We start from the raw sequence: 24,153 nt of genomic DNA on the forward strand, positions 1-24,153 counted from the left end.
ATTAGTTTTCCATTTTCTTTTGAAGTTTTTATAAATATTTTGGGTTTTTTTTTGCTTTTTTCTTTCCTTTTTAAGCAAGTTTAAAAAAAGGGTTGTGAAGTTTTTGAAGTTTTAATCACCTTTATCTTTGAAGTTTTTGGAATAGACATAGTAAGTGTTATTCAGAAAGTTAAGAATGTAGATTTACAGGGGCAGCTTTTAAGCTGCAGCATGGCATAATGCATTAAGAAAAAAGGGAAGTTAGTTAGTTGAGCTGAATTGAAGTCCGCGTTTTATAAAGTGGCAGCGGACTTACAGCATAGAAGTACTGAGAGTTAGGTGAACAGGAAAGGATTATTTTTACGTGTACAAGAGAGAAAAAAGTGTTTTCAGCGGAATTCTAAGCTGTGCCGTCTGTGAGGCACCCCGCTTCCCACTCCCCCCCCCCCCCCCCCCCGGGAGAAGGCACAAGTCCAAGCATGCCTTCTCTGACTGCAGAAAAGGGGAAGGAGTCCGCTGCTCCTTCCCTCTCCTCCCTCTCCACTCCTCCCTCATCTATTTTTCCTCCTATATTTCCTCCTCCCTCATCTTTTCCCTCTGTCTTTCCTCCTCCCTCATCCCCCTCGTCTTTTCTCTCCCCTCCTCTTCTATCACCTTCCTCCTCTCCTCCCTCTTTCTTTTTTCATCTCCCCACCTTTCCACTCTCTCCTCTACCCCTCCCTGCTCCTCACCCTCTCTCCCACCTCTCAGTTCATTGTCACCAGCTGGGCCAGTGCCAAATCCAGAAAATGAGGTGTCCTTATCTCCACAGGGCATCCTCTCTAAAGAGCCAGCTGATACCAGGAGAAGAAAGTGAAACACTCCCTACACATAACACCACAGGTGCCCCCCCAATACAACAGCTAGCAGAAGGGAGGTGCAAGTCATCAGCGTCTGCAGCTGCTGGGTCTTACAATGAGGATCCTAAGTGCCAGGCAGACCTGCAACCTCAGAAGAGGGGAGCACCCACACAATGTCACAGTTTCTCCTCTGATGAATATGAAGAGGGGACAGCATACATGCTGCCCAGTACTAGGTGAAGAAACCCACAGACACCAAGTAGGCAGGGGCAGATAGAGCCAGAACTCTTACACTATGTGCCCTTCACCCCTAGTCAGGTGTTCAGTATTCTGAAAAATCTGCCAGACCCAGATATGGACCCCATGCCATTTTACTGAAGAATGCAGCAGAGCCAGCAAACATCTGCAATCTGGATTGATCTCTGGTCCATAATGGAATTAAAAGCAGGTGAAACACTCTGGCCAATCATGAAGGAACACTTCAAGCTTCCATCAGAATTAGATGTGCACTCCTGGGAGTCAGGATCAAAGCTAATTGAGCAGCTCAGAGAGTGGGCCAAAGCCAGACAAGCACTCAGCCTACATAACATGAGCCAGGCCGAGAAAGAGTCTGTAGACAAGTTTCATGGCAGAGTGAGGCAAGTATTCCAAGACTTAGGCTTCACTATTCATGATCAGATACACAAACAAATGTTGGCAGAGGCCTTTAGGCATGGACTAAGAGAACCAATCAAGAAGCTGCTGACAGTGACCAGGCCTGAGTACAGGTCAATAGCCGTAGATGCCCTGCTCGCAGTAGCCAGAAGAATTCAGTCCCACCCAGGAGTGCGGAAGACAGCCCCTCCTATGGTGGCCACCGATGTGGAAGAGCACCCACCCTGCAGGGACGGGAGACCCATCAGGTGTTACAACTGTGGCAACCTTGGTCATTTCCGGAACCAGTGCACAGCACCCCGGCAGCCCAGGACATCACGCAGGGGAATAGGCCAAGCAAGAAACACAGGAAACAGTGAAGAACCCTGTCTATAGGACAGAGGCAAGCCAGGTCCGCAAGACATCACGCCCCTGACATGTAAAATTCCATCAGCGGACCCAATACCTCAAATCTCCGGGGGTTGTCATATCTTTCCTTGTGGACACTGGTGTAGTCAGAAGTGTGATGAGGCATGTGGAACTCCCCAACCCCTCCTGCCTATCAGAACACTGTGTCTTGTGTGGGGATTGAAGGTCAAGTCAGACATTCCCAGCTTAGGGCCCCGTCACACATAGCGACTCACCAGCGATCCTGACAACGATATCACCTTGTCAGGATCGCTGGTGTGTCGCTACATGATCGCTGGTGAGCTGTCAAACAGGCAGCTTCACCAGCGATCAGTACCAGTGACACGCGGGTAACAAGCGACGCACGTCGCTTAGTTACCCCCATTGTATCTTAATTACCAGCGTGCTGATGCAGAGAGCTGGTAACCAAGGTACACATCGGGTTTCTAAGGGGCGCGCACCCCTTAGAAACCCGATGTGTACCTTGGTTACCAGCTCCAGCTCGCTGGTCTCCCGCCTGTCACACGCAGCGATGCGTGCTGGCCAGCGGGAGACCAGCGACCCCAAAAATGTACAGATGTTTCAACAACGATCAGCGATACCCGGCAGGGGGGCCAGTCGCTGATAGCTGTCACACACAACGATCTCGCTGGTGAGATCGCTGTTGCGTCACAAAAAATCGCTATGTGTGATGGGGGCTTTACAAGCCCCTGAGCGTGTGGACACAGCCAGGACACTCCATCCTGTTTCAGTTTATGGTGGAGAGCAGCCCACCCCACCGGATGAGAGACATTGGCATGACATTTTCTCCACCTCTGACCCAAGAAGAATCAATCATGCTGGTGGCCCTACAAGAGCCTTGAACCGGTGCAAGCCTACTCAAGGAGGTGCTGGATATAGTACCCAATAGCCTGTGGCCCAAGGGAGACTTCAAGTTGCGCCAGGGTGGGTGTCACTCAAGTTTGGAACCCCGCACCCTCACAATGCCCACCATCCCCTGTCCACCACCCAGAGTCAAACTGTCTCTGACCAACTGGAGGTCTGAGTGGAATCGCTGTTCAACAAACGGCCGAAGAACTTGGGTATGGGCCAGGAAATTTTCAACCCAAAGGGACCTTACACGCTTCGTGAAATGGCTGCACTGCTTCCGGCTCCAGAGGATCATCTTGGACAAGATTCTGAAGGTGCTCCCTGAAGTTTATCCAGGCCCTGGACCAGAAGAAGGCCACTCAGCTCCTCAAACTGGTTAACAAATGCTGACCTGAGATCAAGCTAGGTGAAAGGAACGGCTGCTTGCTGTTAAAGAATGTGAAAAATGAGGATGAATGAACTCCTGGAGATCAACATCCAACACTGCGGAGACACCATCACATGTTTCTCAATGCAGTGATTCTAGAGCAATGCCCCCCCCATCCCTTATGGGAAATATGTAAAAACATGCAAAACACAAGCCGTGGAGACACCATCACATGTTTCTCAACGCAAGCAATGACTAGCCAGGTCTTTCCCCGGGAAGGAACAACCACGGGAAGGGAAGTCTCCAATGAAGGAAACCACCTATGCTAAAACATGGTATCCATCCACAGACAGCTGTTTCGGGGTATTGCCCCTCATCAGTGTGGAGTAGGAAAATGGCCAGTAGAAGCAATGTCTAGAGGCATAGGTGGTTTCCTTCATTGGAGACTGCCCTTCCTGTGGTTGTTCCTTCCTGGGGAAAGACCTTGCTAGTCATTGCTTGCGTTGAGAAACATGTGATGGTGTCTCCACGGCTTGTGTTTTGGCTGGTAAAGAAGACGTCCCAGCAAAAAGACCCCCTGTGATCAGAGCAGGAGTTACCACAATGACCGCCTTGGTGGAGAGCAAGAAAGCTCAGCTGAACGTCATCTCTGATGAAGAGGACCCCAGTAAACGGCTTGTTTCCCTGCCGGCTCTGTGCCAGAAGATGGTAGTCCCTCACAGAATTGTGAAGAGCAAGGCCAGATTGAGCCACCTCGTCCATAGGAATCATCGTGCAGTCCCAGCTTTTCCCAATCAGGAGGAAACCTGTGAAAGGAGAAGCAGCCAGGTTCAGAATGGTGCATGACTTGAGGGCTGTGAACAAAGCAACCATGTTTGAAACCCCAGTTGTGCCAGATCTGCACACTCTGCTGTCAAACATGCCAGTCACAGCAACAGTGCTCACAGTGATGGATCTGTCCAATGCTTCCTTCAATGTTCACCTGGACGACCTGAAAACGCACAAGGGGGGTGCAGAACACATGGACAGTGATGCCCAAGAGGGCCCAGAACAGCCTTTCACAGCTCACCAAAGCATTGTCCTCCATCCTCGTCAACTGGATTGCAGAACATGCATAAGTCATCGACATCTCTACCTGCACAGCCCTTTCCTCATCTCCTCTACTCTACCTGGTGGAGCAGCAGCGCAAGTTCTTGAAAAACAGAGTCCAGGTGTCAAAAGCAAGTTACGTTCCTGAAGACACCGTATTGCCCGCCAGACAAACCGCTTGACAGATGACCGGAAGACCGCTGGCCTTCCTTGGTCTAGTCTCGTACTGCAGAACTTGGATCCCTGGTGCTCCAGTCTTAATGCAGCCTCTGTACAATTGCATCAACGCATTGCAGCCTTCATCTCGTACAGGAAACTGAAAGACTCCATAGTCTCTGCGCCAGCTCCAGGCCTCCCTGACTACGAGAAGCCATTCCATCTTTACCGAATGGAAAAAGAAGGTCATGCCACTGGCGTCTTAAAACAGACCCACAGAGGAAAACCAGAGGCCTCTAGACTACCTCTCCGCTGGCCTGGATCCAGTTGCAAGGGGGGGTGGCCCTCCTGCATGAAAACAATATTTGCAGCACACGCCCTCCTGGACAAGGCTGCTGATGTCATTATTGGACAACCAATGGAGATTCTCTCCCCACCACTCTTCAGTGCTCTCAGCCGTTGCCTGACTCTACCCCCACGGGGGGGATGCAGATACATCTTCCACCGCCATTCTACTCCCACTCACAAGAGGGGGATGCAGATACGGACTCTTCAGAGAAAAATCTGCAGGATACCATAGATCTGCAGTAACCAGCAATCAAGACATCCTATGGTCCAGAAGTTTGTCAGTCCAAGAAGCAGAACTGATAGCGCTGACGAAAGTACTCGCATGGCATGGCACACGACTTCGGACCCATCTGGGCTGCAAGAGACTTCATCATAGCAAGCGGGTCAACCGTGAAGCATCATGGAGCCATCAGGGACCTGCTGGATGCTCTTCAACTTCTAAAAGTGGTGGCAGTGTTAAAGGTCAAGGCACACGGAAAACTGAAAACAGTAGAGGCATGGGGTATCAACATGGCAGACGTGGCAGCCAAAGGAAGACCATTTGGAAAAGTGGGAGAGGTCATAGAGCCGGACGGCAACTACATAACGACTGAAGACGAGAAAGCCTGACAAAAAATGACGTCCTGGGATCTGTTCAAGAAGTAGTAGGACCAGACCCCAAAGGAGGAGAAGGAAAGCTGGATGCTGAAGGGCAAAAGCACTGAACTCCAAAACCCTGTCTACCTCAAACGTCTACCTCAAGGCACACCCACACTACCTCAAAGTATGTACCCTATGGTGGTTCAATGGATACATGGCCCCCACACAGAATTGAAGACACAGATGAATGACCTGATTGATCTGGACTCCCACCTTAACAGCCAAATTTCCAGCAGATGTCTAGCACCCAACAAATGCAACATTGGGCGAGTGGAAAAAGTTCTCCCACATCATCTGGCCTGAAGCTTTCCCAGTAAGGAACCAGTTGGTGAAGACTACTGCAAAGAAGCTACTCTAAAAAATAGTGTGTAGATATGGGGTTCCAGAAGTGATAGCAAGTGATCAGGGACCCACATTCACAGCAAACCTGACACAAGAGATCTGATCAGCAGTAGGGTCAGACTTAGGCCTACACACTTCCCACCATCCCCCACCATAGACTAAGTGGGACACTTAAGAGCAGCATGCTAAAAAATTGCCCAAGAGACAAACCATGGCATTAGACACTCCCATAGGCTCAGTAAAAGCTGTCACCAATATTAAATTTTATTTTGGTCTAAACTCAGGTTAGGGGTATTCTTCCCAGCAGTTGACTATGCAATGTGATACTTTGCTTGTGTAATTGAATTTATCAAGACTCTTGCTAATGTCCATTCTCGAGTTTCTTCTTCATGGCCAGGTCCAGATTTGGTGCCTGGTATGCACGCCCTGAAGTCAGGAGACTAAGTGTTGGTTGAAAAAGTTTGTAAGGAGAGCACTCAATTCCAGATTTGATGGCGCTTCTCCAAGTGCTGACGCCACCAACCTGGAGGAAGAACCCCCACCTGGATCCACGCATCGCATTGCAAGAAAGCTCTCATACCAAGAGATACACCTGAATCGTAGAATCGTAGAGTTGGAAGGGACCTCCTGGGCCATCTGGTCCAACCCCCTGCTCAAATCAGGATTCGCTAAATCATCCCAGTCAGATGTTTGTCCAGCCTCTGTTTGAAGACTTCCATTGAAGGAGAACTCACCACTTCTCGTGGCAGCCTGTTCCACTCATTGATCACTCTGTCAAAAAGTTTTTTCTAATATCTAATCTGTGTCTCCTCCCATTCAGTTTCATCCCATTGATTCTAGTCTTTCCTTGTGCAAATGAGAAAAAAGTTGATCCTTCTACAATGTGACAGCCCTTTAGATATTTGTAGACAGCTATTAAGTCTCCTCTCAGTCTTCTCTTTTGCAAACTAAACATTCCCAAATCCTGCAAACTTTCCTCATAAGACAGGGTTTTCAGACCGGTCACCATTCTGGTCGCTCTTTTCTGAACTTGCTCCAGTTTGTTGATGTCTTTTTTAAAATGTGGTGCCCAAAACTGGACACAATATTCCAGATGAGGTCTGACCAAAGAGGAGTAGAGGGAAATAATGACTTCACATGATCTAGACTGTATGCTTCTGTTAATACATCCTAGAATTGCATTTGCCTTTTTTTGCTGCTGCATCACACTGTTGACTCATATTCAGTCTGTGATCTATTAGTATACCCAAGTCTTTTTCACATGTGCTGTTGCTTAGCCCTATTCCTCTCATTCTGTATATGCTTTTTTCATTTTTATTGCCCAGATGTAGTACTTTGCATTTCTCCCTGTTAAAAACCATTCTGTTAGTTGCTGCCCACTTCTCCAGTTTATTTAAATCTTTTTGAATCCTCTCTCTCTCTTCTCTAGTATTAGCTATCCCTCCTAGCTTTGTGTCATCAGCAAATTTAATCAGTTTACCCTCAATTCCTTCATCTAAATCGTTGATAAAGATGTTGAACAATACAGGTCCCAGGACAGAGCCCTGTGGTACCCCACTTGAGACATTCTTCCGATGTGCAACCATTTACGACCACTCTTTGGGTCCGATCACTAAGCCAGTTATGAATCCACCTAACAGTTGCCTTGTCCATTCCATACTTAGTCATTTTTTCAATAAGGATTGTATGAGAGACTTTGTCAAATGCTTTGCTGAAGTCAAGATATACTATATCTACAGCATTTCCTTGATCCAACCCAACCTGAGCTGGAATGATGCTGTGGAAGCCCTACCTGACTGAATAAATTACCTACCCGCTAGAGAATACACACCACTGACTGCATAGACTGCTGACTAAGAGACTTTGATTACAATGCAATGAACCCCCGCTAGGGACAGACCTCCTGACCGCCCATTTTCAAAAGTCTGTATGGAGGGGGGGCGTATGCATCAGGCATGCGTCAACCCACTGGCAGCATAAAAGAGTTGCAGCGCTTGTGAAAGGAGCAGGATTCTTATAAGGAGGGATTGTGATGGAAATATATGCATTTCATATAGATCTCACTTGCATATCTATATATATATATATATACACACACACAACAGCTCCGGCTCTGCCCCCGTCCGCCACGCACCAGCTCCGGCTCTGCCCCCGTCCGCCACGCATCAGCTCCGGCTCTGCCCCCGTCCGCCACGCATCAGCTCCGGCTCTGCCCCCGTTCGCCACGCATCAGCTCCGGCTCTGCCCCCGTCCGCCACGCACCAGCTCCGGCTCCGCCCCGCCCCAGCTCCGGCTCCGCCCCCCGTCCGCCACGCACCAGCTCCGGCTCCGCCCCCGTACGCCACGCACCAGCTCCGGCTCCGCCCCAGCTCCGCCCCAGCTCCGGCTCCGCCCCCGTACGCCACGCACAAGCTCCGGCTCCGCCCCCGTACGCCACGCACAAGCTCCGGCTCCGCCCCCGTACGCCACGCACAAGCTCCGGCTCCGCCCCCGTACGCCACGCACAAGCTCCGGCTCCGCCCCCGTACGCCACGCACAAGCTCCGGCTCCGCCCCCGTCCGCCACGCACAAGCTCCGGCTCCGCCCCCGTCCGCCACCCACCAGCTCCGGCTCCGCCCCCATCCGCCACCCACCAGCTCCGGCTCCGCCCCCATCCGCCACCCACCAGCTCCGGCTCCGCCCCCGTCCGCCACCCACCAGCTCCGGCTCCGCCCCCGTCCGCCACCCACCAGCTCCGGCTCCGCCCCCGTCCGCCACCCACCAGCACCGGCTCCGCCCCCGTCCGCCACCCACCAGCACCGGCTCCGCTCCCGTCCGCCACGCACCAGCTCCGCCCCCGTCCGCCACGCACCAGCTCCGCCTCCGCCCCCGTCCGCCACGCACCAGCTCCGGCTCCGCCCCCGTCCGCCACGCACCAGCTCCGGCTCCGCCCCCGTCCGCCACGCACCAGCTCCGGCTCCGCCCCCGTCCGCCACGCACCAGCTCCGGCTCCGCCCCCGTCCGCCACGCACCAGCTCCGGCTCCGCCCCCGTCCGCCACGCACCAGCTCCGGCTCCGCCCCCGTCCGCCACGCACCAGCTCCGGCTCCGCCCCCGTCCGCCACGCACCAGCTCCGGCTCCGCCCCGTCCGCCACGCACCAGCTCTGCCCCCGCCCGCCACGCACCAGCTCCGCCTCTGCCCCCGTCCGCCACGCACCAGCTGCGGCTCCGCCCCCGTCCGCCACGCACCAGCTCTGGCTCCGCCCCCATCCACCACGCACCAGCTCCGGCTCCGCCCTCATCCGCCACGCACCAGCTCTGCCCCCGCCCGCCACGCACCAGCTCCGCCTCTGCCCCCGTCCGCCACGCACCAGCTCCGGCTCCGCCCCCGTCCGCCACGCACCAGCTCCGGCTCTGCCCCCGTCCGCCACGCATCAGCTCCGGCTCTGCCCCCGTCCGCCGGAAGTGAGCTGCTTCTACTTCCGGTTACAGCTGTTAAAAAAAATCCAAGTCGGCTTGGCGTTGTGCTGACGTCATGCCCATGTGACCAGAAGGGGCGGGGCCTCCTCCTCCATAGAGCAGAGCAGCAGACAGGAACCTGCCGGTGTCATGGCAGGTAAGTGGATGTTCATGCACGAGCTGGGAGGGGGTGATGTTGCTTGCATGGGGCTGCATGTTGGAGGGGGGTCTGCCTGGGGAGAAAGAGGTGATGTTGTTTGCATGGGGCTGCGTGTGCTTGCTGAAGGGGGGGTTTGCCTCGGGAGAAGGGGGTGATGCTTGCATGGGGCTGCATGTGCATGCTTGAGGGGGTCTGCCTGGTGAGAAGGGGGTGATGTTGCTGGAGGACGGTTCTGCCTGGGGAGAAGGGGGTGATGTTGCTTGCATGGGGCTGCGTGCGCATGCTGGAGGGGGGTCTGCCTGGGGAGAAGGGGGTGATGTTGCTTGCATGGGGCTGCGTGCGCATGCTGGAGGGGGGGTCTGCCTGGGGAGAAGGGGGTGATGTTGCTTGCATGGGGCTGCGTGCGCATGCTGGAGGGGGGGTCTGCCTGTGGAGAAGGGGGTGATGTTGCTTGCATGAGGCTGCGTGCGCATGCTGGAGGAGGGTCTGCCTGGGGAGAAGGGGGTGATGTTGCTTTCATGGGGCTGCATGTGCATGCTGGAGGGGGGGTCTGCCTGGGGAGGTGGTGATGTTGCTTGCATGGGGCTGGATGCTGGAGGGGGGGTCTGCCTGGGGAGAAGGGGGTGATGTTGCTTGCATGGGGCTGCATGCGCATGCTGGAGGGGGGGTATGCCTGGGGAGAAGGGGGTGATGTTGCTTGCATGGAGCTGCGTGTGCATGCTGAAGGGGGGGGGGTCCGCCTCGGGAGAAGGGGGTAATGTTGCTTGCATGGGGCTGCATGTTCATGCTGGAGAGGGAGGTCTGCCTGGGGTGAAGGGGGTGATGTTGGTTGCATGGGGGTGAATGCTGGAGGGGGGTCTGCCTGGGGAGCAGGGGGTGATGCTTGCATGGGGCTGCATGTGCATGCTTGAGGGGGTCTGCCTGGTGAGAAGGGGGTGATGTTGCTGGAGGACGGTTCTGCCTGGGGAGAAGGGGGTGATGTTGCTTGCATGGGGCTGCATTCTGGAGGTGGGTCTGCCTGGGGAGAAGGGGTTGATGTTGGTTGCATGGGGCTGCATGTGCATGCTGGAGGGGGGGTCTGCCTGGGGAGGTGGTGATGTTGCTTGCATGGGGCTGGATGCTGGAGGGGGGGTCTGCCTGGGGAGAAGGGGGTGATGTTGCTTGCATGGGGCTGCATGCGCATGCTGGAGGGGGGTCTACCTGGGGAGAAGGGGGTAATATTGCTTGCATGGGACTGCGTGCTAGGAGTCTACCTAGGGAAGGAAGTGCGCTGCCCCTCTCCCTGCCGGGGGCGCTGTCACTGTAACCAAGGTCACACCTTTAAAAGATTCTGTAATGCTGTAGATGAGCCCCGGATGTAACCTGAAAGATAAGAAAAACAAGTTATATTATACTCACTGGGGGCGTTTAGTGTCGCTGTCCAGTCCGGGTCCTCCCATCTTCATGTGATGACGTTCCCCTTCTTCCCCCTGTTGAGGGCAGAGTAAATTACTGCAGTGCGCAGGCGCTGGGAAAGGTCAGAGAGGGCCTGCGCTGCTGCAGAAATAAGAAGGAGGACGGCATCACATGAAGATGGGAGGACCCGGACCGAACCGCAACACCCATCGGACCGGATCCCGGGGTGAGTATAATCTGACTCTTTTTTTCTTATCTTTCAGGTTACATCCGGGGCTCATCTACAGCATTACAGAATGCATTACAGAATGTTGTAGATAAGCCCGATGGCGGTGGCCGCAGCTTATTGGCCAAAAATGGGAGCACAGATTCCCTTTAAAGCTAGGACCCCCTGTTTTGGTAACTGTGACGTGGTAGTGGGCTTCATACAGGCTTATCAGAATGTAAAGTAATAACCTCATGTTCAGTTTGTACATTGTTGCTGATGGGCATTAGATCACGGTGTGAATATTGGGAGGGGCGGCCGTGGCTTTTTGTACAATTTAGGCAGGATTTTTCTTACATAAATTTCTTTGTTTTCTTCTAGGTGTTGTGGGTTTCCTCTGTCTTTTTTCACCGTGCCCTCCACAGTAGTGACCTCTTTAGATGGCAATTCATCATTTGCCATATCTCCACCAAGTGGAGTGCTGGTGCCTCCACCATCCGTGTTCTGCCAAAATTGGTGTGACCCAGCACCCCTCCGATGTCAGATAGATGAGTCTAAGATCTCCGAAGTTCCCGTCCCCTCTTTCCACTTCTCGTGGCTTGCTAGGGTTGGTCCTGTGGGGGTCTACCACCTTTTCATTTCCTTTGTCCAATATTTATTTCTCACCTTTACCTTATCTGCTGTACGTACTGTCATGCTTCTCTCTATTTTTTCGGGGCTTTGTTTTATGGGTTTTTTTGGGGTCATCCTAGGACTTGTTATATATGGCACAGGGCCCACCTAGGTCCCTGATAAAATTTGGTCACCAAGGAGGATAGCAGGCCCAGGCTAAGCCACAGAAAACCAGAGAGGTTGGTAACTTAGCGGATGCAAACCCCTGATCCTGTCCACACAACTAGCAGTAGCCGTGGAGCATACCTACGATGATCCTAGACGCCTCGGCACAGCCGGAGAGCTAACTAAGCCTAACGCAAGAAAGGGGAAATCTAAACTGCCCCAGAGAAGACCTCAAAGGAATAGCTAGCCCCCAAACATATACTGTCGGTGAGACAAGATGAAAACACAAACGCAGGCAGAAAAATAGACTGAGCAAACGATGGGGCCCACACTGACCAGACAGGACAGGAAAGGAAAGACACTGTCTGCAATCACGCAAAAAACCCTGCAAAAATCCAACACGTCTGATGCACAAAAACACTGAAGTCGCACAACGTCGCCCCCACTAGATCAGCACTCTGGTATATTCTGAAAGCAAAGCAAAAAGAGACCAATATAAAAGGGGACAAAACAAACTGGCACGTGCAGTAACATATGGGCGGTGATACAGCCCCAGGCAGAGCTAGCTGACCCGCATAAAGCAGAGATAAACATAACCAGATCACGAACCACTTAGCTGAACATGCAGGGAAAGAGCAGGAGACATCAGACCTCAGGAGGCACAGGAAGAAAATCACCAGCAGGGATAGAGGGAGTCAGCTGCCTTAAATCCTAATCAGAAACCCCAGATCTCCAATCGTCTTCCTCATTATCAGGTGGCAAGCCTCTGTCAATCAGATCAGCTCCACTACCTCCAATAACCACCAGAGGGAGCCCAGAAAGAGAACTCTCAATCTGACCCGCTCCACTATCTTCAGTAATCACCAGAGAGAGAATTCACAACAGTACCCCCCCCTTGAGGAGGAGTCACCGAACCCTCAACCACGCCACCAGGCCGGTAAGGATGGGCCCGGTGAAAAGCACGAACCAATCTTTCGGCATGAATGTCAGAAGCAGAGACCCAAGAATTATCCTCCTGGCCATAACCCTTCCATTTGACCAGGTACTGGAGTCTCCGTCTAGCAAACGAGAATCCAATATTTTCTCTACCTCATACTCCAAATTACCTTTAACCAATACAGGGTCAGGAGGTGCTTCCATTGGAACTACTGGCTCTACAAACCTTTTCAACAAGGATTTATGGAACACGTTATGAATCTTAAACGTAACTGGAAGAGCCAAACGGGATTAAGGATTTCCAAAATCTTATAAGGTCCAATGAATCTTGATTTGGATTTTGGAGACGCAACCTTCATAGGAATATTCTTTGAAGACAACCAAACCATATCACCCACTTTAAACCTGGGACCAATGGTCCTATGCCGGTTGGAAAACTGTTGGCATTTTTCTTGAGAGTGGGACAACTTATCCACCACTTGGTCCAAAATCTGCTGCATTCTCTCTACCACAGAATCCACACTTGGCCGAAGATTCCACCTGCCCTGAAGAAAATCGAGGATGAAACCCAAAGTTACAGAAAAAGGGCGACATCAAAGTGGCAGAACTAGCCCTATTGTTTAGCGCAAATTTGGCCAAGGGCAAAACTGAGACCCAGTCATCCTGATCAGCAGATAGGAAACATCTCAAATAGGATTCTAAAGTCTGGTTTGTTCTCTCAGTTTGCCCATTGGTCTGAGGATAAAATGCAGAGGAGAAAGATAACTGAATTCCCAGTTTGGAACAAAAAGCTCTCCAAAATCTGGAAACAAACTGGACTCCTCTGTCCGACACAATGTTCTCAGAAATCCCGTGCAACCAAACCCACCTGTTGTAAAAACAAGGGCACCAACTCAGAAGAAGATGGCAACTTTGGGAGTGGTACAAGATGGACCATCTTAGAAAATCTATCACAGATGACCCAGATAACAGTCATTCTTTGAGAGACAGGAAGATTAGAAATAAAATCCATTGAGGTATGAGTCCATGGCCTCCTGGGCACTGGCAGGGGCATCAACAACCCACTAGAACGAGAACAGGGCTTGGACCGAGAACTAGTCCCACAGGACTGCACAAAAATTCCTGACATCACGAGATAAGGCAGGTCACCAAAAAGACCGACTCACCAAATCTCTGGTACCAAAAATACCTGGATGACCAGCCAATGCGGAGAAATGAATTTCAGACATTACGCTTTTCCTCCACAGGTCAGGAACATACAATTTCCCCATAGAGCAACGTTCAGGTTTGTCCTCCTGAAATTCCTCCAGGGCACGTCTCAAATCGGGTGAGATGGCGGAAAGAACTACACCCTCATTTAGAATGGTAGTAGGCTTGGTCACATCAAAAGAATCTGCAAAGAAACTCCTAGAAAGGTCGTCCGCCTTAACATTCATAGTGCCTGGAAGAAAAGAGACCACAAAATTAAACCGCGTGAAAAACAAGGCCCACCTAGCCTGTCTAGGATTCAAGTGTTTGGCTGATTCAAGATAAATCAAATTCTTGTGGTCAGTGAGGACCACAACTTGATGTCTCGCTCCCTCCACCCAATGTCTCCACTCTTGAAATGCCCATTTCATGGCCAACAATTCCCGATTCCCCACGTCATAGTTATGTTCAGATGGGGAGAATTTTTGAGAAAAGAAGGCACAGGGATTCATCTTAGAACTCACCGGATCTCTTTGGGACAAAACGGCTCCTGCACCAATCTCAGAAGCATCTACCTCCACCTGAAATGGGAGTGAGGCATCAGGTTGCCGTAGAACCGGAGCCGAAGTGAATCTCCGCTTAAGCTTCTGAAATGCCAAAACTGCCTCTGGAGACCAATTCACCACATCAGCGCCCTTTTTGGTCAAATCAGTCAGTGGTTTAACAATACCAGAAAAAATACTTATAAATTTACGGTAGAAATTAGCAAAACCCAAAAACTTCAGGAGAGCCTTCAAAGAAGTAGGCTGAACCCAATCATAAATGGCCTGTATCTTGGCCGGGTCCATTTCAATAGCCGACGGGTACAAAATGAATCCCAAAAATGAAATCCTCTGTACACCAAAGAGGCACTTCGATCCCTTAACATACAGAGAATTTTCCCTCAAAACCGGAACACCATCAGGTCATGTTCCACATGAGAATCCCAATCACTGGAAAAGATCAAAATATCATCCAGACAAATGATCAAAAACTTATCCACAAGGTCCCGGAATATATCGTTCATAAAAGACGAAGACAGAAGTGGCATTAGCCTAAAAGCATCACCAGGTACTCAAAATGTCCCTCCTGAGTATTAAATGCTGTCTTCCATTCATCCCCGTGTTTTATGCGAATAAGATTATACGCCCCCCTGAGGTCAAGCTTGGCAAACCAACAGGCACTTTAACTCTGGAAAATAAATCAGAAATCAGGGGTAACGGGTACTGATATTTAACAGTGATTTTGTTAAGGGAATGATAGTCCATACATGGCCTTAGTGAACCATCTTTCTTGGCCACAAAAAAAAGCCAGCACCTAAAGGTGAAGAGGATGGTCTAATATGACCATTCTCCAACGACTCCTTGATATAGGATCGCATAGCATAATGTTCGGGTACCGATAAGTTGAAAAGCCGACCTTTGGGAAATTTACGCCCGGGCATTAACTCAATTACACAGTCATAACTCCTGTGAGGAGGCAAACACGCAGACTTACTCTCACTGAATACATCAGAAAAATCAGCCAAATAGGAATATCATGAGACTGGGGAGAGCTGGAGAAAACAGGAGTGTCACTAAGAACACATTGACAACCCCAACTCACCACAGACACAGATTTCCAATGTAAAACAGGATTATGAGTTTGCAACCAAGGGAAACCCAGAACAATAGTATCATGCAAATTGTGCAACACCAAAAATTTACAATTTTCTTGGTGGTCTGGGACGACCCACATTATCACCTGGGTCCAAAACTGGGGTTTATTCTCCGCCAAAGGAGTAGCATCAATACCCCTCAAAGGGATAGGAGTCCACAGGGGTATCATGGGAAAACCACAACGTTTAGCAAAGTCTAAATCCAGCAGATTCAAAGCTGCTCCTGAATCTACAAAAGCCTTAGCGGAAAATGTAGACAAGGAGCAGATCAGGGTAATCGCCAAAAGGAACTTAGGTTGTACACTGCCTACCACAAATGTGTGAGCAAAACGCTTTTCTCGTTTAGGGCAGACAGCAATAGTACGAGAGGCGTCCCCGCAGAAAAAACACAACTTATTACGCCTTCTAAACTCCTGACATTGCGCCCTAGACAAAACCCTATCACATTGCATGGGTTCAGAAGTTCGTTCGAAAGGCGGCAACGCCTCTCGTGTAGTTTTACGCTCACGTAAACGTCGATCAATTTGAATGGCCAATGACATGGAGTTAAGACCAGAGGGGACAGGAAATCCCACCATAACATATTTTACGGTTTCTGCCCAACCCTTCCGAAAGAGAGCCGCTAGGGCATCGTCATTCCATTTAGTAAGGACCGCCCACTTTCAGAATTTTTGACAATATAACTCTGCAGAATCCTGACCCTGGTTCAATGCCAATAAGGTTTTCTCAGCTTGATCAACAGTATTAGGTTCATCATACAACAACTCCAAGGCTTGAAAAAACGTATCCACATTAGCCAGAATAGGATCTCCAGGTGTCAGAGAAAAAGCCCAATCCTAGGGATCGCCGCGCAGCAGGGAGATGACAATTTTAACCTGCTGCACCGAGCTCCCCGAGGAGTTAGGCTTCAAGGCAAGAAATAATTTACAATTATTCTTAAAATTCAGAAATTTAGACCGATCCCCAGAAAACACATCAGGAGTAGGGATTTTTGGTTCAACAGCAGAAGATTGAGCGAGATAGGCAGAAATTCCCCACACTTCAGCAGCGAGCTGCTCAACACGATAGGACAATTGCTTAGTCTCCATTTAGACAAAAAATATCCTCCTACGGCCCCAGAAAAAAAATGAAAAAATATATGGAAAAAAAATTGACACTTAGAGTACCCTAGAGTCTACAGTTAGGCTGGTGATTCTGTTATGAATGGGTCACCGAGGAGGATAGCAGGCCCAGGCTAAGCCACAGAAAACCAGAGAGGTTGGTAACTAAGCGGATTGCAGACCCCTGATCCTATCCACACAACTAGCAGTAGCCATGGAGCATGCCTACGATGATCCTAGACGCCTCGGCACAGCCGGAGAGCTAACAGCCTAAAGAAAGAAAGGGGAAATCTAAACTGCCCTGGAGCAGACCCCAAAGGAATAGCTAGCCCCCAAACATATATTGTTGATGAAAACACAAACGCAGGCAGAAAAATAGACTGTGCAACGATGGGGCCCACTGTTATGAATGAGTCACAGAGGAGGAAGAAACAAAAAGCAAGCTAAGCCCAGAAAACCGGAGAGGTTGGTAACTAGCGGATTGCAGACCCCTGATCCTATCCACACAACTAGCAGTAGCCGTGGAGCGTGCCTACGGTGGTCCTAGACGCCTCATCACAGCCGGAGAACTAAATAAGCCTAAAGAAAGAAAGGGAAAATCTAAACTGCCCCAGAGCAGACCCCAAAGCAATAGACAGCCCCCAACATGTATTGACGGTGAAACAAGATGAAAGCACAAACATCAGGTGACAAGCCTCTGTCAATCAGATCAGCTCCACTACCTCCAGTAACCACCAGAGGGAGTCCAGAAAGAGAACTCGCAACCCCTTTGTCAATCTGACCAGCTCCACTATCTTCAGTAATCACCAGAGGGAAGCCAGAGAGAGAATTCACAACAGGTCCTCTTCCCTTTACCCATGCTCGTGTCCTATAGTGGATTCAACGAGAGAGGAATTTTGTGTTAAGTACCTCAATACATTTTTTGCAGCTAAAGAACAGGGGACTTTGGTACAAAATGTTTTTTTTTTTTCTCATTAATCTCTAATGTGCCTTAACCCCTTTCCTACATTAGATGTACTATTCCGTCCATCTGACCTGGGACCTACAGTAAGTCCCAAGGATGGAATAGTAAATCTAACGCGATCAGCAGCACTCACTGGGGGAGCGCCGCTTATGGCAGCCGGGTGTCAGCTGATTATCACAGCTGACACTCTGCACTGTGTCAGGGGTGGTCACGGACCGCCCCTGGCACATTAACCCCTGGCACACTGCGATTAAACATGATCGCAGTGTACTGGGACATTGGAGAGAAGCATGCAGGGAGAGGGTTCCATCCGTGCTTCCCTGATACCCCCGGAGCGATGCGATGTGCTGTGTCGCTCCGAGGGTCCTCCTCCCTGCAGGCCTCCAGATCCGATATGGCCGCGGGGGCCTGCAGGGAGGCGGCTTCCTCAGTGCCTGCAGAGTGCAGGCACGGAGGAAGCCAGCAGTGCCTGTCAGATTGCTGATCTGACAGTGCTGTGCAACCTGTCAGATCAGCGATCAGACACATGACAGTGATGTCCCCCCCTGGGACAATGTAATAAAGTTAAAAAAAAAAAAAAAAAAAGTGTAAAATTAATTTATAAAAAAAAAAAATCCCTAATTCATTTTTTGGAAAAAAAAAGCAATAAAAATACACACATTTAGTATCGCTGCATCCGTAACGACCCGCCCTATAAAACTGTCCCACTAGTTAACCCCCTTGGTAAACCCCTTTAAAAAAAAAACCAATGCTTTATCATCATACCGCTGAACAAACAGTTCAATAATGCGCGATAAAAAAAGGATATGAATAAACATGGTACCGCTGAAAACGTCATCTTGTCCTGCAAAAAACGAGCCGCCATACGGCATCATCAGCGAAAAAATAATAAAATTATAGCTCGCAGAATAAAGCGATGCAAAAATAATTATTTTTTATATAAAATTGGTTTTATTACAGAAAAGCGCCAAAACATAAAAAAAGACAATTGAGGAATCGCTGTAATCGTACTGACCCGAAGAAAAAAACGCTTTATCAATTTTACCACACGCGGAACGGTGTAAACGCACCCCCAAAAGAAATTCATGAAATGCTGGTTTTTATTCATTCTGGGTCCCAAAAATCAGAATAAAAATCAATCAAAAGACGTCACGTGCCCAAAAATGGTACCAATAAAAACGTCAACTCGTCCCGCAAAAAATAATACCTCACATGACTCAGTGGGTCAAAATATGGAAAATTATAGCTCTCAATATGTGGTGATGCAAAAACTATTTTTACAATAAAAAGCGTCTTTTAGCGTGTGACAGCTGCCAAACATAAAAACTGCCATAAATAGTAAATCAAACCCCCCGTTATCACCCCCTTAGTTAGGGAAAAATAAAATTTAAAAAAATGTATTTATTTCCATTTTCCGGTTAGGGCTGAGATTAGGGTTAGGGCTGAGATTAGGGGTGTGTTGGGGTTAGGGTTGGAGTTATAATTGGGGGGTTTCCACTGTTTGGGCACATCAGGTGCTCTCCAAACACAATATGGCGTCTGATCTCAATTCCAGCCAATTCTTCGCTGAAAAAGTCAAATGGTGCTCCTTCCCTTCCGAGCTCTGCCATGCGCCCAAACAGTGGTTCACCCCTACATATGGGGTACCAGTCTACTCGGGACAAATTGGACAACAACCTTTGGGGTCCAATTTCTCCTGGTACCCTTGGAAAAATAAAAATAGTGGGGACTAAAAGATCATGTTTGTGGAAAAAATATAATTTTTTTATTTTCACGCCTGGGCGTTATAAACTTCTGTGAAGCACTTGGGGGTTCAAAGGGCTCACCAGACATCTAAATAAGTTCCTTGGGGGGTCTAGTTTCCAAAATAGTGACATTTGTGGGGGTTTCCACTGTTTAGGCACAAAAGAGGCTCTCCAAATGCAACATGGGGTCCGATCTCCATTCCAGCCAAAAAGTCAAATGGAGCTGCTTACCTTCTGAGCTCTGCCATGCGCCCAAATAGTTGTTTACCCCCACATATGGGGCATCAGCATACTCAGGGAAAATTGCACAATAACTTTTGGTGTCCTGTTTCCTTTGGAAAAATAAAAATTGGGGGTGAAAAGAATTTTTGGAAAAAATATGATTTTTTAAGTTTATGGCTGTACGTTATAAACTTATGTGAAGCCCTTGGGGGTTCAAAGTTCTCACCAGACATCTAGATAAGTTCCTTGGGGAGGGGGTCTAGTTTCCAAAATGGGATCACTTGTGGGGAGTTTGCACTGTTTAGGCACATCAGGGGCTCTCCAAATGCGACATGGCGCCCCATCTCAATTCCATCCAATTTTGCGTTGAGAAAGAGTTCTGCCATGCGCCGAAACAGTGGTTCCCCCCACATCAGGTATCAGCGTACTCAGGACAAATTGCCCAATAACTTTTGCAGTCCAATTTCTCCTGTTACCCTTGGGAAAATAAAAAAATTGGACCTAAAGTAATTTTTTTGTGAAAAAGTTAAATGTTTTTTTTTTTAAACATTCAAAAAATTCCTGTGAAGCACCTGAAGGGTTAATGATCTTCTTGAATGTGGTTTTGAGCACCTTGATGGGTGCAGTTTTTAGAAAATACCCAAAAGTGACACCATTCTATCATATAGACCCCTCAAAGTGACATCAAATGTGAAGTGGTCCCTAAAAATAAAATGGTGTTGTAAAAGTGAAAAATCGCTGGTCAACTTTTAACCCTTATAACTTCCTAACAAAAAAACATTTTTGGTTTCAAAATTGTGCTGATGTAAAGTAAACATGTGGGAAATGTTACTTATTAAGAAAACTCCAAGTTGGAAAATTGCAACATTTTCAAAATTTTCACCAAATTTCATATCAAAGAAATTTTACCACTAACATGAAGTACAATATGTCACGAGAAAACAATGTCAGAATCACCGGGATCCATGGAAGCGTTCCAGAGTTATTACCTCATAAAGGGACAGTGGTCATAATTGTAAAAACTGGCCCGGGCATTAACATGCAAACCACCCTTGGGGGTAAAGGGGTTAATTAATTGTTTTGATTTCTAAAACTCATTATCATTCATTTGTATGTATGCATAGATTTATATATTTTAGTTCTAACTATTTGACTTGTAATAAAATAGTGTGACAGATACGAGTTGAATTTTCATTTCTAGAATGATAAAGCTCGGTGTGACATTAGTCTTGGTAAGACGCACTTTTTTCCCCCAAAATTTGGGGGGAAAATGGGGGTGCGTCTTACAAAGCGTACATGCCTTACCGATGCTGTGGGTGTTGGCCGCAGGCTGGGATGAGGGGGGGTGTCCGGGTGCCTGGTGGTTGCTGGCTGCTGCTGCGGGTGTCTCCGGTGCCTAGCGGTACTGCGTGGGTGTCCGGCGCTGGCCGGGGTTCTGCCAACATTTTGCGACATGCCAGAGCCCCAGTACTTCCATGTTTCCCTGTGCGTGTGCTGTAGACTCCGGGAATATGGCCGGCGGCGGCGCATGCGTAGAAAATGATCTCGGGACCAAGATCTCGAGAGATGAGATCTCAGCGCTGAAATCTCTCTCAAGATATTGATCCCGAGATCACCGTCTGTGCATGCGCCGCAACTGTGGCGGCGGCGTACAAATTATCGGAGTCCACTGCCCACGCACAGGGAAACGTGGAAGTATCGGGGCTCTGGCATGTCGCAAAGTGTTGGCAGAGCTCCGGGCAGCGCTGGACTCCCACGCAGCACCGCTGTGCATCGGAGACACCAGCAGCAGCGGCCAGCAACCACCGGAGACCCCCGCACCAGCGCCGCACATCGGAGCACCCCCTCATCCCTGCCTGCGATCTGCAGAATCACCCCACTCCTGCCTCCTCCAGCAGCGACCCTGGGACACCGCTTCACCGCAGCCACCACCCCCCGATAAGCAATAAAGACGCATGGATTTTAAGAAGCACCACCATTTTATTAAAAAATATTTTTTCCTTATTTTTCTCCGAAAAATCCAGTAACCGCAGTTGGATCTGTATCGGGCTGTGTCCACACCGTGCGGTTTATTGGGGGAACTACCTGCAGGGAAGTCCTCACCAGTAGACCAGACCCGCACTTCCGTGGAGCCCGTACAGCCGGATCAGCTGTATGTTTTGCATTTTTTTTGTCCATAATTGTTTTTTCTTTCTTAAGCTGCTCCTCTCTGAGGGTCTGACTGCTGCTGTCACCACTGATGGGACAGGCGATGGTAGATTTTCCAGAGGAAAAATATCTTTGTAATGTTAGGCAATATTCACGGTTTATTTTTTGGATACTAATGGCTTACAAAATTCTGACGACCTGTGACAGAGCTGGAATGAATGTGTCGCGTGGATTTATGTCTTGCTACATCAATGAAGGAATGTGCTCCTCAGACCTCCTGAAGACCACAACCCTGGATCAGACCTAAAATCACAGGACAACAAGGGGATGTGCACACGTTGCGGAATTTTCCGTGGGGAATCTACATCTTTTGACAGAATCCGCAGGTCAAAATCCTTGCGTTTTTTATGCGGATTTAGTGCGGATTTGGCCTGCGTTTTTACAGCTGTGGATTCCTATAATGGAATGGGTGTAAAAACGCTGCGGAATCCGCACAAAGAATTGACATCCTGCGGTTCCGCGCAGATTTTTCCGCAGCATGTGCACAGCGGGTTTTTTTCTCCGTAGAACAACATTGTACTGTAAACCACTTGCGGATCCGCAGGAAATCCGCAACGTGTGCACAGACCCTAAAACCTCCCCCTCCTTATCTATGAACTGCCCCAATATGGCCACAGCTGTGTATCACTCTCCCATATTGATAGTTCTGCTTCCCTTATTTCCTGCCTGTTCTGTAGAATATGTGACTCTTCACATCCTGAGTCTCGCGCATGCTGGCATAATAATCAGCAGAGTGCGATCCTCTGCATATTGGCCTGCACTCGGAGCAATGTTCTTCTATCAGGCCGGGCAGATCGGGGGGGTTTTCTCATCTGGACTCGCAATGTGACTGAACTCAGATGGGTCTGAGCAGAAAACATTGGCTGCCATCCGGCCCATCAGAGACATTTATAAAGATACAATTCTGTAATATGGAACGTGGTCCTGTAAAAGATTAATAGCTCATGATTAACAAAAACTGGGCTAGCACAATAATGAGAAGTGAGAACAAATCCTCCCTGTGGAGATCTGAGGTTGTGGGGTGTAATAATCACCGAGGCAGGTCACCGATGCAACTATTCTTATTCCATAAATTCAGGGTTGTACAACAAATCCATGGAGATGGCCAACATGTAATGTCCTCAGTCCACAATGTCCCCATCTTACATCTCCAAAACTCCATAGTCCATGGGGTCCTTTAAACGATGGTCCGTCTTCTGGTGGCAGCGGTCGGTCTCCGGCACCTTCCGCTGAGCCTCTAGTCCGTAAACAGATGCAGCCGAAACAAAACTGCAGCGCTCCCAGAGTGAAGCGTAAATGGCCGTGCATCAACTGGCAGGGAGGCCGCAAGCGTATGTCCGGTGCTCGGCTTTCTCTGCTCTGTCTGTGTGCGGTACTCACAGTCACAGTGTGCACAGCACCTTTCTCTGTTTCTGTCATGGGGCGCAAGGCACCTTTATCTCCCGTGGTCCCGCTGTGGACAGCGAACGCAGCCTGCCGCAGCGCCGATGCTCGGTGGACGGAGCGAGCTGCTCTCTCAGCTGTGCGCTGCTGCTGGTTATCGCCAAACTGACTGCTGCAGCGCACGCTTTTCCTTTTATCCTGGGTCATGAGGTCAGTCCAGCTCCTCATTACGGCCCCATGCAACATGGGAGGCAGCCTCAACAGTTCTGGACCAGGCTCGGTACAGGTACCTGCAGCCCGGTCTTCGTCCTTACAACAGCACCACCACCAGCAGTGTCACCGAGCATCTGCACCCTGTCCCATGGAAGTGTTCAGCTCTCAGTCACCCAAACCCTAGACAGAAAGAGGAAACTACTCGCCCACGGGCCCTGGTCCTGAATAACTTCATGTACACATTCCTGGCCTTTGAAATGCTGCCATTCCATCTAATGGAGAAAAACAGTTTTAAAGAAGTGATTGTGGTGGCTGTTGTGCAGTACGTGGTTCCCATCCACCACTAATTTTTCAAGCGGGGCTATCACTGTCCAGCACACACATGTTGCAGCCAAAATCAGGTGTGCACCACCATCAGTGGCAAGGTCCAGATAACTACCGATAGGCGGAACAGTAAGCACGGGCAGGGACGTTACTGCGCAGGAGCTGTGGACAGTGACTAAACAAGAGATGGATGAGTGGTTGGGGCCGCTGAACATAAGTCTTGGCCTGGTGGGGTGCGATAAGGGCTCATGCTCACTTGCGGTGAAATCGGACAAATTCAATCTGATAAAAAAAAATCAAATTGAATTTCTACCAATGTTAATCTATGATGGTGTGCTCATCTGCGGTTTTTTTCCAGCTCAGATCGGATCAAGATCAGGCTGGAGAAAAAAATCGCAGCATGTTGCGATTGTAATCACAAATCGGATCGCATCCTGCAATAGAAGTCAATGGGTGCGATAGATAAATCGGACAGCACTCGGACCATGCGAATGCTGTCCGATTTATACGCACCGCTGTCCTTTGAAAA

General features: G+C 49.5%; 1 protein-coding gene across 1 annotated transcript in view; it reads right to left on the reverse strand.

The window, feature by feature from the left end:
• LOC141075793 (uncharacterized) overlaps positions 1-23,315 on the reverse strand; it is a 38,731-nt gene extending 15,416 nt beyond the window's left edge. Inside the window, exon 1 of the mRNA XM_073562938.1 lies at positions 23,085-23,315. Coding sequence (XP_073419039.1) covers positions 23,085-23,315 — 231 coding nt within the window. The remainder of the gene's footprint in view (positions 1-23,084) is intronic.
• Positions 23,316-24,153: the final 838 nt, after the last annotated feature.

This window comes from Dendrobates tinctorius, unplaced genomic scaffold (genome assembly GCF_039654945.1).
Source record: "Dendrobates tinctorius isolate UK_male_01 unplaced genomic scaffold, ASM3965494v1 ptg000372l, whole genome shotgun sequence".
Lineage (NCBI taxonomy): Eukaryota > Metazoa > Chordata > Amphibia > Anura > Dendrobatidae > Dendrobates > Dendrobates tinctorius.